Genomic DNA, 15,448 nt, shown 5'->3' with positions numbered 1-15,448 from the left:
ACTTCCATTTGAACCATTGAAAAGGGTTTCACTGAAGCATTTGGCCTATAAGACCTTATTTCTTGTAACCATTACATTGGCTTGGAGGGTGTCTGAGCTGGGGGCATTCTCTGTAATGGGAAATATTTGTGTTTTACCATGACTCTTCATTTAGACCTTAATTTTAGACCTTTTTCACCATCATCAAGAAGTGGTGTTACCTTTCTTTTGTCCTCACCCAAAGACAGTGATGGAGAAGCAATGACACAGGATGAATGTCAAAGATACTATCAAAGTTTAGAATTTTTCTCCATCTTCCTTTTTTCACTTGTGGTGAATTTATTCCTTCTTGTGGCAGAGCTTGCTTACATGAAACTGGGATGGAGGAAGTTACTTCCCTCTCACTGTGAAAATCTAAAGACCTGATTTGCTTGTCCTACCTGCTAGAATAGCAAGGAGTAACACACTCCAAACTACCCTCCCTTCTGTTCCTGAAAAAGGACTTCACAATAAGTACAACATTTTCCATTCTCCATGTAAGTTTAAACAAGAGTACAGTTGTCCCTCCCTATTTGCTAGGGTTAGGGGAACAAGACCCCCCCGTGAATATGGAAAAACCACAAATAACAAAAACACTGTTTTTACCTGAGAGGACACCTCTCTAGGTATCTCTGGGTCCTCCAGTGCAACTCTGTGGTCAATGTCCAACATACACTGACCATAGAATGGCACTGGAGTAGCTACAAATGGTCTTTCAGTGCAACTTTTAAAGTTGACCACAGAGTTGCACTGGAGGACCTAGACAGTCCTAGAGAGAACATATTAATGAAATCCGTGAATAATCAGATCCGCAAATATCAAAACCGCAAATATGGAGGGATGACTGTATTGGCACCAACTTCATTAGGAGAGAAGCCATGTTGATTTTTTCTTTTCAGCAAGGCTTAGTCTTTTACCTGCTTGATTTTTTTTCTTTAATAATTCTTTCCACCAGTTTTGTCAAGCAGAGATTCGAACCCTGGTCTCCAGAGTCGTAGTCCAACATGCAGATCACTGTACCCTGCTGGCTCCCTATCCACCCCATCTTTTGCATCATTTCAGTGGTAGGCAAAGTCTGTATGGTTGCCATGCAAGATGTGCAGTAGTGGAATCTAGACACTATTTGTAATTAGGAAAATGAGTGCAAGAGGCAGAATACAGAAGATATAGCCAGTATGTGAAGTTCCACTTTAGGAATGAGATCTTCAGAGGCCTCTGTGCATCACTTTTTGAAACCACCTTTTACTTGCACAAGCTAGCAAAAATGAATGGATGATTGTGGATTCTCCAGCATGGGTAATGCCACTGAGGTGGTGGTTTTTGCTGGTTGAAATTCAATGGTATGTGACAAAGTTTTGTGGCAGTTGCATATACTACTTAAGGAAGATGTCTTCCTCTGTCCTGCTGGAGGGGACAGTACTGTGTGGGAAGATGTGAGAGAGCTTTCTCAGCTGTGACACCCCGGTTGCAGAATTACACAATTATAGAGCTGATTGATTGATACCAACACAGGTGTCCTGGTGCTACCTAAGTAAAAACATGGCTTTTTATTGAAGTCTTTGGGACCTAATTGTTTTTCTCCAAATATAAATGTGTGCAGAGTTTTAAATTGTCTTTAGATGTTTTAAATCTATGTCTTGCTTTTACTTGTTAAATAATTTAATATTCTTTTAGTCTTCCTAAATTATTTTAAATGAATTATGTTGTATGATGCCATATGATCCTGGATTATAGAGTAGAATATAAATGTTTTAATAAATAATAGGTACTTTTTAAAAAAGCTAATTGGCTTTTAAATATGCCTAATCTTTGCCTCTTCCTAGAAAAAAATAGTACTGTCTCCTGTTCAATGCGTACAAGTATTTTCACTCTTCACCCACACACTAGCAAACATCAAAGCGTAACTGATAAACTGATAATTATATCAGCATAGCTTTCTTTCATCTTATATCTGTCACAGAGAATGCTGAAATGTTGCTTTTTGTGTTCAAGATGTTTTCATTTCTCTGTCTCTAGTCTGTGAGGTATTGGTATTACTGCGTTTATATGATCTATTCCACATAGTGTGTGTTTCAAAATCAAATTTGAACGTTGTGATGGAAAATGCAACAATGTTTTCTGATTTGTCAGTCACTTTACAATTAGGATAATGTAATATAATTACAACTAGCATAATGTAATGCAATTTTAAATAAGCAATTACAGAAATAAGTTCTCAGTGTAAATAATTTAAGTTGAAATAATGATCTACCATACAATCATGATGATGATCTTCATCATTTACATTCCACCTTTCTCCCATTAATGAAACTCATGAAATAGTAACAACATATTTAAAAACAGCACAGATTAAATCAATAAAATATAAATATAAGAGCTATTTAAAAACAATTCATGTAGTTAAAACATTAAAATTAATTAAAACATTATATAAAAACCTTAGCAACAGCATTACGCAGCATTAAAAGCTGTACCAGTCAGTTTCTAAAAGCCTGATGGCATAAAAATGTTTTAATTTGTTGCGGGAGGACAGCAAGAACAGGTCCATCCTGGCCTATCTAGAGGAGTTCCAAAGTCTGGGAGCAGCCACTAAGAAGGCCTTCTCCCTTGTTCCCTCCAAACAAGACTGAGAAGGTGGTGGAACAGAGAGAAGGGCCTCTTCCAATGACCTTTGAACTCTCATGGGCTCAGAAAATAACATACAGTCCTTCAAATAGCCTGGATTCAAACCATATGTGTTTTATATAGGTTATCACTAGCACTATGAATTGAGCCCAGAAATGGACCAGCAGCTAGTGTAGCTATTGCAACAAAGGAGTTATGTACTCCCTGTGACCAGTCCTAGTTGACAATCTGACTGCAGCTGCTTGGGCCAATTGAAATTTCTGAGCACTTTTCAAAGACAGTCCTACATACAGTGTGTTAAATTAATCCAAATGGGATGTAACCAAGGCCTGTGTTTACTGGGGTCAGCTCTGACTTCCCAGGAAACAGGTCCAGTTGATGCACTAGCATTAGCTGTGTAAATGCCATTGTGGTCACCACCAAAACCTGGACCTCCAGGCTCAGGGCTGAATCCAGGAGTACCTCCAAACTGAATTTGCATTGAAGCTCTGTTCCCAGATCTGTCTTTTGATTGAGCAGGTGCTTCTCCCTCTTGTCTGGATTAAGCTTTGCCCTCACCAGTCCATTACAGCTGCCAGACAACAGTTTAGCACAGAAACAGTTTCCTTGGAATTAGGTGGAAGGGAGTGATAGAGTTGGGTATCATCAGCATATGGGTGACACCTCACCTGAACACCCCAGACAACCTCTTCCAGTGGTTTTGTGTACTGTATATATTAAAGAGCATAGAGGACAAAACAGAACACTGAGGGACTCCACAGGCCAGTTGAGCAGGAATCCCCCAGCACCACCCCTGAGAGCACTCCTTCAGGAAAGAATGACGCTACTGTAGAACTGTACCGCCAAGCCCCATCCTAGCAAAGCGACCCAGAAGGATACCACAGTCAATGATATGAAAAGACTCCAAGAAATCCAGCCAACAGGGATATACTCCTCGTGTCCAGTTCCCAGTGTAGACCATCCACCAAAGAAACCAAAACTCGCTTCATCCCATGACCAGGCCTGTAACCAGGCTGAAATGGATCTAGATAATCCACCTTACCCAGGAATCCCTGGAGTTGAAAGGCTACCACATAGTCTAAAATGTTGCCCAAAAGTGAGAAGTTGAAGACTAGTCTATAGTTATGCCGTGCAGTAGGATCCAGAGAAGGTGTTTTCAGAAAAAGTTTTGCAACAGCCTCCTTCAGGCAAGCTGAGACTCTGCCTTGTTGTAAAGAGGCATGAATCACTTCCCTTGCCCACTCAGCCACCCCCTCTGGCCTGTTTAATAAGACAGAAGGGGCAAGAGTCTAGTATGCATAAGGTAGCTCTCACTTCTCCAACCATCCTGTCTACATCCTTGAGTTGCACAAATTAAAAAGTATCTGTCAGCACTGGACAGTTCATTGCTGCCAGTTTCCTAGAAAACCAGGGGGCTGGTTTAGATCCAGTCTGTGGGAAGGGACACGTAGGAGAGATTTTGTCCACTGCCCAGGTCATTTCCTCATTACAGAAATCAGCCAGGGCTTCAACAGAATTACTTGCCAGGGCAGCAGGGAACTCCCCAAGAACTTTCAGGAATCCATCTGGATCCATAAGCCTCATGGAGCAGACCATCTTCATAACCCCTCCCCACCACACACATCACACTTCTGCAGAGGCTCTGCATCCCAGCAAGTCTAAACCTTACCAAGAAGTGATCTGCCCATGACAATGAAACAATTGGAAATTCCTCCATTCCTTGATCATCATCATCTCATCCTGTACAGAAAACAAGTTCTGTAGTGTGCTCAACAGCATGAGTGGGGCCAGATACCTCTAATAGCCCATGATTATCATGGTGAATACAAAGTCCTTCATGACTTTGGACAGTGTAGCTTTAGTATGGATGCTGAAGTTCCCTAACATCAGAAGCCAGAGAGACCCTCACACCAGCAGTGAAGTGGCTCCCCCTGAAAAGTGCCCTCCCGCAGGAGTTGCCCCTTTTGGTGGTGACCCTGTTGATGCCAGATCTGTATCACAAGGAAGCTAATCCAATCCATCTGGGGAATTTTCTGGAGACTAATGGCAGAGCCTCAATCCTGCATAGAGGCAACTCAGTCTGTTGTGGTGAAAGAGTCTGAGGGTGAAGGAAGAGTTGGCAGATGGTGTGTGTAGCATACAGGTTGAAATGTCGAGTTCAAGATCCTGGGAAAGAATGTCCAATTTTATTGCCTGAGTTGCTTATATTATTTGTATATAATTGTCTTCTGATCTTTCTGTACATCACATCTGGACTTTATATATAAACACATTTCGTGATTGTGGAATCAATTGTCCTATATTTACAATTCATACCATATTGTCTTTTTTGTGACACTAACAAGTCATTTTCTATAAACAGTTTCTATAAATAGTTTTGATTATTGTTCACTCACATTATTTGTATATTTTACAAACAATATATATTATTATATTATATTAGAGAGAGAGACAGAGAGAATAGTATATTCCTCAATCCATTCTGGAGGTTATAGTGGTTTGTATATAGCAGCTGGCAAGTTCCCTCTCCTTCACTCCTAGATGGCCTGTGGATTCTCCTTTCTCTGCAAGGACCCAAAGACCATATGAGAGAACAACATTACTTACCAAAAAGAGAAGGAAACAATAACAAGAATGAGTGGAAGTGATGTGATAGCTGAGAGATTGTGAGAGATAAGTTTAGGTTGCTTATTTGTGAAGAAAATGAGTTTCTCTCTGAACTTGGATTTGGGCTGGTGGAAAAAGTGGATTGAACTTGCAAAAGGCTTCCTTGGGTGTGTATGCTATTGTCATGTAAGAAAAGTCTGCATTTGAATGTGAAAGGGAAATGCTTGTTAAAAGGAAAATGAAAAGGGGAAGATAGGGGGGATTGAGAAGGAAAATAAAGAACTTGAAGAGAATATAAAACATTTTTTTCTGTGATGTGAAGGCATGACACTGCTCTGTCAAAGACATTTCAGTAGTATTTGTCTTTACTTACAGTCCTTACAAAAAGGTGTGAACTACTGTGTGAATTTCGTTTGGTATGCCCTCAGTATTCACAAAAATATCTTTATCCAATTGAGAGGAAAAGTTATTTGAATTCTTGCTGCCTCCTTCACATTCAACATTTTTCAGTGTTTGGGAAGTTACATAATTGTAAACCCACTTACAGTTGGATAAAGTTGAATTCCACCATTCTACATATATTGTTTGAAGAAAGTTGTCCTTGTTGGTGAGAAAAGGGTGATGGAAATATTTGAGAATCTTTGCCCTAGCTTTTAGAGGTGTTGCCAGCAGGCTGTAAGACTGCTGTTTGCAACAGCAGCAGACCACTCTTGCCTAGGGTCTCCCTATGGGATCAGTTGCAGCAGAATAAGCAGAGAATATCTGACCAGAGTTATAGATTAGAATCATTTTTTAAAAAGGGAAGGTACTGGGGGTATGTGGGATGCAGTGGCTTAGTGGTTAAGATACCAGTTCTGACAATCTGAAGATCAGAAGGCTGGCAGTTCAAGGCCCAAGTGCTGCATGATGGGGTGAGCTCCTGTCACTAGTTCCAGCTCCTGCCAACCTAGCAGTTCGAAAGCATGCAAATGCAAGTAGATAAATAGGTACCAGCTTTTGTAATCTAACATTTTATTTATCATGGTCTGAGTTTTACCTTTGTTATGTTTTGACGGAAATGCACTTTTTTACAGTTGCAAAGCTCTATGATAAAAATGGCAACAGCAATAAAACCCTGTTGAGTTTGATACCTGTACTAAATGGAATTGAATGAGCTTCACAACTAATTCTGCATTCCTGCTTAAATATTCCCCATTTTTCTTGAACACCATTCTGTTTGCAGTACATCTGCATCAAGTTGTACCATGCTCAGAGTAATTTGTTTTGATCCCTTATCTATTATGGTTTTGTATTCCTGCTTTTTGTTGTTGTTCAATATAATCTCTGACCAAAACAGTTGAGTAATCTGTGTTTAGGGTGGAATGCTTATGACATAATGAATTCAGCAAGGTATAAACTGATTAAGAAAAGAATTACAGATTAAAATAATTAACTCTTTCCTTCCCATATGATAAGCTAACAGACAATATAAACATCAGTGTATGAAAAGAGGTTTTAAACCTGCATACAATAAGATTATATCTAAATTATAACTTCTTTAAATTGGTATGTTCCATATTATGACATTCTTTAAATAAAAGACATTCAAGCAAAGTAGAAACAACAAATTATAATTAAATAAAATATATATATTAAATAATTAGACAATGCCTGAGAAGTGTCTAGTACTTTTCAGAGTCCAAAGCGGAAAGCAAACTGCACCAGTTCAATCATGTGATTTAAAAAAACAACATAGTTTTGGGCTTCATATGATTCACATGGGGGGCATTCTTCCTCTTCTTTTGCATCTCTTTCTGCCACTTGTTTCTGCAGTGAAAAGATTTATAAAACTTTAAATTAATCATCTCTTTTTCAGAAGGAGGCCATGCTATAATCTTAATATGGTTTATATTCTGTAGTGGTGGAATTTTCCTGCTATAATAGAAAGCTATAGAAAGATGGAGTCGCCTTTGTTAGCCAGAGAGATAGTTTTTAAAATGAGTCCTGAAAATTAGAGCAAAGGAGTAAAAAGAGCATCATGACCCGTAAGAAGCTGGCACCAACAAAATTAGACATAATATACACAATTTAAGATAAGGATACATTGTTGATGTTCAGAAGCAAGCTTACTGAGAGCTACTGAATGCCTGAAGGAGGGGGGGAGTGATGATGCAGTTTTAATATATGCATGTATTTCTGTTCTGATTGTAAGAATTCTGTATGTTTAAATTGTAATTAGCCAATCAGGTGTATTGAAGAAGCTTCTTTATCTACAATAATATAAAAGAGCCATTTTGTCTTGTTTGGGGCTCTCAGATTTTGGAACATTGAATTCCACTGAGTTCATGTTTCCTTTGTTGACAATTGGAAATAAATTTATGGATTTTCAATTTACTAGGTCCTCTTGTCAATTCTTTGCTATGCCAGGCCTATAACTTTAAGTTTACTGAAATTTCTGTTACAATTCCAAACAAGTAATCCACAGAATGAATAAATTAGCTGGCTGCCACATATCAGTCTCCAGAATGCCAGTCTCACATAGCAGCCTATACACCAGGATGTATATTATGCTCATGTGTTAGTCAGATTTTGCATACTCAACTAAACTCAGAGGCCAGAGAAGAGATTATGTGTAATTTTCTGTGGATTCTCAGTTTGTGAGCAGACTGGTAAGAATAGTTAAGTCACTCAGGAATGAGCCAATACAATAAGAGCTAGTTTAGCATAATGAAGCTATTCCATTTTTAAAATCCACATTGCTTAAATTTTAGGAGAAAATATCTTAATTCAAAATGATAATACCACGGCACGTTACAGACCGCCCCTTTGGGGCGGCCTATAGGCGCTCCTTTCCCCGCCGGATCAGGGCCTCAGCTGCCAGAATGGCAGCCTCTGGGGCCCCGATCCGCCACTTTCCAGGCCACGAGGAAACGGCAAAAGGCCACTTCCCTGTGGCCTGGAAAGGGGTGTTCTTGGGGCTTCATGCCCCAAGGACACCCGACAGCAGCGGGGACAAGCAGAAAGGGGCCACTCGGTCCCTTTCTGCCTTGCGTCGCTAGTGCAGCCGTCTAAAGGCTGTGCCAGCGACACAAATCCCGGAAGGAGCTCCGTTTCGAAGCTCCTTCTGGTACCGCGGAAAGGACGCTCTATGCGCCCTGGCGTGGTACCAGTACGTCATAACTGCGCCGCCTCGTTTGGAGATGGAGCAGTGGTGACGTAGCAATGGCAGCCCCCATGTGGAACAGGCGCCACCATTTTGTACGGGCTCGATTCGTACTAGGGTTAGGGGCGTCCAGAAGGGTCGCCCCTTTCTAACCCTAGTACGGACCCAGTCCCTACTATACACCCGTCTGTAACGGGCCTGTATTATCATTTTAGTGAGCTCCCATTTTTGGAGAGCAAATATGAAAATGTTTTTGTTTTGTGTAATGTATGAACGTTAGTTATTTCTGCAAAAGCAAATCTGCCCAGACTGCATAAATTTATATCAAATGAGAGACACATAGTGGGAATTGATAAGCAGGATTCCTATAATGCTAGCTTAGGCCATGTGTCAGCATATAATACATTTATATATGTATCTCTCGGTTTAGAAAAATGAATCCTCCTTTGGTATGCTTACCCAGCTGGCATGATTTCTGTGGATCTTTTGAATAATATTAGTAATGTTTCTGTTGTCTTCGTTTTCTTCTTCTAGAACGTTAGTTTCATTTATAAAACATTCCATGGCTGACCTTGCACACTTCACCTTCAATGAGCAGGAAAAACATATTAAATAGTGGGAAAACATATATATGAATTGCCTGGGCAGTATGAATTCTTAGTTTGAAAAGAATCTGGACATTGTAACAGTAATAACAAACAATTTAGGAAATACTGTTGCGGTGTAAAATACTATAAAACAGAGTTATTGGAACAATACTCACAATAGTATATTTAGGAATAGTAACGTGGGCACCCAGAAGGAAACTAGAATTAGCGTAGCTGACATACTTCAATGTCATGTGACGAACTGTTTAGGAAACACTCACTTTTGAAAGCAATTTGCCATCCAGGATTGGGGAGCTGCTGTTGGTGAAGGTCACTTTTAAATTCATAAGATTATTTAAAGTACATTAAATCATAGCCTAGAGTTGTGAATTGTACATTACATGTGAACCAGATTCTGAGCTAAATGCAGTGTTAGTATTAGAATCTACCCATTGAAATCATGGGACTTAAAAGTAGTAACTAGTAAGTTGCATTCATTTCAGTGAGTCAGTTCTAGTTGAAACAGACATTGCATTTAGCCCTTTCTGTTGGATTTTGTAATAGTTGTCAAAAGTAACACAAACCAAATTTTCACCACAGTTTGTACCGGGGAGGGGTGTATCTCTCAGCTTAATGTCAAAACCGTTCTGCAACCCAGCAAAGGCCTCTAGCAAGAGTGATGTTTCTTAGGATCATAATAGGAAGAGACCCCAAGGGCCAACCAGCTCAACTCCCTGCCATGCAGAAACCCTCAAGCAAAGCACCCCTGACAGATGGCCATCCAGTCTCTGTTTAAAGACCTCTAAAGAAGGAGACTTCACAACAATCTGAGGGAGTGTGTTCCACTGTCGAACAGCTCTTACTGTCTTCTCCAGCACACAACTCTGTAGTGAGGAAGACTGGGCAGAGATGGAGAAAAAAATAAAGGAAATGGCAGAGAGAAAAGTGGTGAACCCTACCTAGTTTGTCTCTGCTACATTGGCACGCACCCCAATAGATTACCCTGAATAAGTACAATTTACTGCAGGAAAACTGCTCACAATCCCAGCTTAATCCTAGAGCCAGAAATCTAATACTTAGATTGGAAAATACTGGCTTCTAAAGAATTCAAAGTATTAAATTCCAATGTAAGTATTAGATTCCTGGCTCTAGGATAATTCTAGAAGTCTCTATAATGCACAATTCTAGGATTTAATGCACAATGATGAAATTCCATTACTACATGCCTAACAGAGATTGAGTTTTATAAATCTGCAGAGAGGATTACTAGGTCAGTAGCCCTCAGATTTCAGGGTCAAAACCTTGAGCTCTAAGGATAGCACCTAGTATTATTATAGGTGTGGGCCCTGTCATTATGTATATAGTATATTAAGCAACAATTGCAGTTGATCAGAGCATGTCATAAAAACAATGCAAAGTATAAGAAAATTAGAAAATATTTTACTGGATGGAAATTAAAGTTTTTCTGCATTGTGTGGTGGGGGAAATAAAAATTTCCCAGCTGTCTTCTAACAGCTTTGCAATCACTGTTTTTAAAACATGGGAGCCTTAGTCCAACCTAAGAAACATTTCTAAGCAAATAGAACTTCTAGTCTGACTGGACTGCTGGAATGGACTGCTTTCATCAACCAGTGCTGTTCACTAGCCACATGTTCTTTTCTTTTCATTCTTTAACAGTAAACAATGATTGAATCCTTCACCCCCAAAATCATACTAGTGATCACCAAATATTGTGGCATTATGGGAAGGGGGTTATTGACGGCGACAACAATAACACACACCAACAGAGAAAGGATATCTATGTGTGTCTATTCAGTAGCAAGCCCTTTTGTGTTTATTGGGATCTGCGGCTTTAAAATGCTGGAGATCTAACATATCACATAGTTTAAAGGTTTTCATGGGGGATGGGAGAGGAGAACAATTTGGAGATTCAGAGAGAGAGATAAGAAGAAGGGAAATGATGATCATAGCAAAAATAGGGATAGAATTAATATCCATAAAGATGTGATGATGGCAGCCAATTTTTACACCTGAAAAATACATGAGCATAAGGTGTTTTTTGGCTATATGGTCACTGAAGCTACATATTGCCTCCAGTATGAGAAAAAAATGTACATGTATTTCTGCATACCAGGTGCTTGGCAACATGAGTAGGAACACGTTATTGCACTTATGTTCTGCCTGAGGGCTTACAATAGGCATTTGGATGGTCACTGAATAAACAGGATGTTAGTCTAGGCCTTTGACCCAATCCATTAAAGCTGCTTTTAAGGACTGTGGATGATATTTAGATCTGAAGTGAAACTGAAACAAATCTTAGAATATTAAGTTGAGGTGGGCCAGGAGCAGGAACTGGGATAGAGGGCAGGTAAGAAATTGACTTAAAGTATGGAGCAGAGATTAGAACAAAAGATGGGATAGAAATGAGCTGAAGAATGGGAGGTGGGGCAGAAGTGGAGAAAATATATCGGTGGACAGTTCAGCTCCAAACTTCCTGACCATTGGCTATACTTGCTAGGACTTCTGGAAGCTGAAGTCCAAAATATCTGGAACCAGTGTTTGAGAACCAATGCCTTTGACTGCATAGATCATGAAAAGTTATGGAATATTCCCAAAGAAATGGAGTGCCACTGCACTTGATTGTCCTGAGGAGAAACATGTACTCAGTACAAGAGGCTACTGTTAGAACAGAGTATGGAGAAGCAGGCTTGAGATGGGAAATAAATAGTACCAGTCTGGAAAATGGGAATGATGGTTATAAAACAGTTATGGAAGAGACAGTTAATAAGAGATTTGCCATAGAAGTCATTACATAAGAAACTCTCATTTCTTATCTAATGATTTGTGGTCTGCCACAGCCAAAATTTCAAGCAAGGTCTGGCAACTGGTTATAGTCCTGTTCCCAGCAGATGTTTTGGAGTTCAGCTCCAAACTTCCTAGCTATACTGGCTAGGACTTCTGGGAGCTGAAGTCCAAAACATCTGGGACCATTGTTTGAGACAAATGCCTTTGACTGCATAGATCATGAAAAGTTACAGAATGTTCTCAGAGAAATGGAGTGCCACTACACTTGATTGTCATGGGGAGAAACCTGTACTCAGTAGAAGAGACTACTGTTAGACAGAGTATGGAGAAACAGAATGGTTCCCAATCAGCAAAGGGGTAAGACAAAGTTGTATTCTGTCACCCTATTCAACATGTATGCAGAAAACATACACAGAGCAAGCTTAGTCTCAGAGGAAGGTGGAGTGAAGATCAGAGGAAAGAATATCTACCATCTAAAATATGCAGATAACACTATACTACTAGCAGAAAACAACAAATGACCACAGAAAATTTACATAAATTCAATTTAGATGACATAGGGGCTGTATAGACCAGCATCAAAGGCCGGCATGGAGGCAGAGTGGGTGTGTGGCGTCTGCATGATGCACGCCCTGACTCCGTCCCCATGCCAGCATGACGCCATGCACCCCATTACCTGGCAGGTGGTGTCATGGCGCTCCTCTGGGACTGCATCCAGATGACGCATCGCCAAAGGAGCTCAGAAAAGCCACAACCCCATTGGCTATGGTGCCCTTTCCACAGTGAAGAAAGGAGCTGCTTTTTACAGCTCCTTTTTGCACCACGGAAAGGCGAGATTGGGGCCACAGCGTGCAGTTACTGTGGCCCTTAGGGCGATCTGTACAGCCAATAGAAATAGATTCTACCTTGGCTTGATCATTGACTAGAATGGTGATTGCAGTCAAGAAATCAGAAGAAGACTAGGAATAGGAAGGACGGCTATGAAAAACCTAGACAAAGTCTTAAAGTGCAAAGACATAAAGCTGAATGCTAAAGTAAGGATAGTCCAAGCATTGTATTCCACATCACCATATACTGATGCAAGAGCTGGACAGTGAACAAGGCTAACAGAAGGAGAATCTACTCATTTGATTTTGTCTGGAGAAGAGTGCTGAGGATACCATGTACAGCCAAAAAGACAAACAAATAGGTCTAGAACAGATCAGGCCTGAACTCTCACTGGAAACCAAGATGATCAAATTGAGGCTGTCATACTTTGGACATATGAAAAGGCATGACTCATTAGGAAAGTCAATAATGCTAGGAAAGGTGGAGGGCAATAGAAAGAGGAGAAGACTGCATGCCAGTTGACTGGACTCTGTTGGGGAGGTCACAGGCCTGGGCCTGCAGAACTTGAGCAGAGCTGTTGAGGACAGGGGTGTCTTGGAGGTGTCTCACTCATGGGGAAGCCATGAGCTGAAGTTGACCCAAGGGCAATGAACAACAACAAATATTTTAAGTCTATAGCTCCCATCAGACCAGCTAGTGTAATCTATGTTGAGAGATTATGGAAAATGCAGTACAAAGCCATCTGGAGAACACAGTTGCGGTGCCTACCCTTGTTGATAAAAGACAGATCTGTTGTGAGAACTGAGTAAACAACACATATATTTCTCTTTACAAATGTTATGTAAATCCCAATGCTTATGTCTAATCAAAGTGAAGCACTTCTGTGTCTTGTTAGTTTCAACGGGAAAGATGTATGCATGTGTTTAACTTTACATTGGCTTTAGCAGGATTTTAGAAATCCTAAAACTTTGGCTAAGTTTGGTCCTTAATATTTTGAATAAAAAGCACAGCAATCAAGACTGCACAACTTACCTTGGTATTCTTTGGTGTGTAAAATGTGCCTTCTCTATTCTGTAAAAGAAGTAAAGGAGATACTGTTGTCTTGCTTAACATGTAACAAAATGAATCATAAAGTCATAGAAATACATGATTGGAAAGAGACCCATGGACCAACTAGTCCAAGCCCCTGCTAAAGCACCCCCAGCAGGTAGATGTCCAAACTCTTTTTGAAGACATCCAGAGAAGTAGATCCCAGTACTACTCTTCTGTCACTTCAAACCACTAAACCTGGCCCTACTCTCTGTGGCAGCATATAATAGTTTGCCTCTCCTCTCTGTGACATCCCTAAAGGTATTCAAGGAGTGCAATCATGTCACCATTCAATCTTTTCTTTACCATGCTGAATATGTCTGTCTACAACCTTTCTTTGTATATTTGTTTCCCTTTTCTCCATACCTCTTAATCATCCTGGTTGCTCTTATCTGAACCTGTTCCAACTTGTCTATATACTTCTTTAAATGAGGTGCACAGAACTGAATGCAGTACTGTAAGATGAGGCCTGACCAGTGCAGAAATTAGTGGGACTATTACTTCCCTTGACTTGGAAACTATATTTCTATTAAGGCAGGTTAAGATAGCATTCCCCTTTTTTGTTGAAGCATCGCTGTTGGCTCATGTTCAACTTTTAAGAACAATCCCAAGGTTTTTTTTCACATGTAGTACTGCAATAAAGAGGAAAATATTAACTTACTGGCAACATATTTAGAAGTACTCTGAGGTCAGTCAGTATTGCTTCTAGGCAGTCCTGCTTGGTTACAGGCATTCCTCCTATGGTAGCTAAGATCAGTGCAATAAAACAGAGGCTTGCTTCTTTGTTCATGATGGCAAAGGCTTGAGTCTAATTAGCTCTGGAACTAGTTGGGGTGTATATATACCCTTAATTTTTTTTAAAGTGACATGTTAAAAGTTTAACATTTTTTTCATATTCTGAGTCTTTTTTCCTTTCACTGATGACACTTTGGAATTTTTTTTTAAGGGATGCATATGAAAGGTATTCTGGTGAAGGAAACCTGAACAGACTTGGTGCATTACCTATGTATACTTTCCTCAAAACTTTTTCCCCCACCTTCTCCATTTGTAAAGATTGGGTCAAGCACTCCAACGCTGATGCGTCCATGTGTTAATCATTGTGGGTATGTGTGGGTGGGGGGAAGGGGCATAACCCAGTGATAAAGTAGCTCTATATGTTCATTTATAGGCTACCTGGGAGCATTAATGTTCTTTGCAAAAGGATTTTAAATTATAATTTAAATATGCCAGATTCAGATGATGGAAGCAGGTGTTATTTTTTGAAAAATGAGAATGTTGGAACATAATAACAGGAAGCAATATCGCTTTCTAAGTAGAGGTGTGTGTGTGTGGTTTTGGGTTGTGTTCTTAACCTGGGGGTTCTGCAGATAGTGAATTGATTTTAAGTGAATGATGCAAAGATAAGAGGTCCCTGTCAGATTACTGCTGGGATCAAAATAAAAAGAAAGTCTCAACAAAAGTGAAATCATGATCTCTGTGAGCATAGTGTGTTCATGGTACCAGCTCATATATAAGATCTGTTGTTGAATTAATGGAACTGTACACCTGTGAAACACTGTCCTTGTTTCTTTAATCTTCAAAATAAGAAAAGAATAAATACAAGTTTATTTAAATAAATGAATTGTTCCAATGACTACTAGAAGCCCCGGAGAGCCTATGAATGGCTTCAGTGACCAAGACTTCTAGGTGCATCATCTTTGTTGTATTGGCTCTTTGGCCCTTCTCACCTTGAGATCTCCAGCAGCTT

General features: G+C 39.9%; 1 protein-coding gene across 1 annotated transcript; it reads right to left on the bottom strand.

Moving 5' to 3' along the window:
- Positions 1-6,921: 6,921 nt before the first annotated feature.
- Positions 6,922-14,491, bottom strand: LOC149312998 (interleukin-15-like). The gene is made up of 4 exons (XM_089527244.1): positions 14,363-14,491; positions 13,645-13,683; positions 8,852-8,977; positions 6,922-7,056 (listed from the first exon to the last, which is right to left on the bottom strand). The coding sequence occupies exons 1-4, from the start codon at positions 14,489-14,491 to the stop codon at positions 6,922-6,924; spliced, it is 429 nt and encodes a 142-aa protein (XP_089383370.1).
- Between the last annotated feature and the right edge of the window lie 957 nt (positions 14,492-15,448).

The sequence above is a fragment of the Sceloporus occidentalis genome, unplaced genomic scaffold, assembly GCF_023333645.1.
Source record: "Sceloporus occidentalis isolate IW3139 unplaced genomic scaffold, rSceOcc1.0.p SCAF_5, whole genome shotgun sequence".
In the NCBI taxonomy this organism is placed as follows: Eukaryota; Metazoa; Chordata; class Lepidosauria; order Squamata; family Phrynosomatidae; genus Sceloporus; species Sceloporus occidentalis.
Note: the sequence above shows the minus strand (reverse complement) of the source record. Positions and strands in the feature narration are given on the sequence as shown.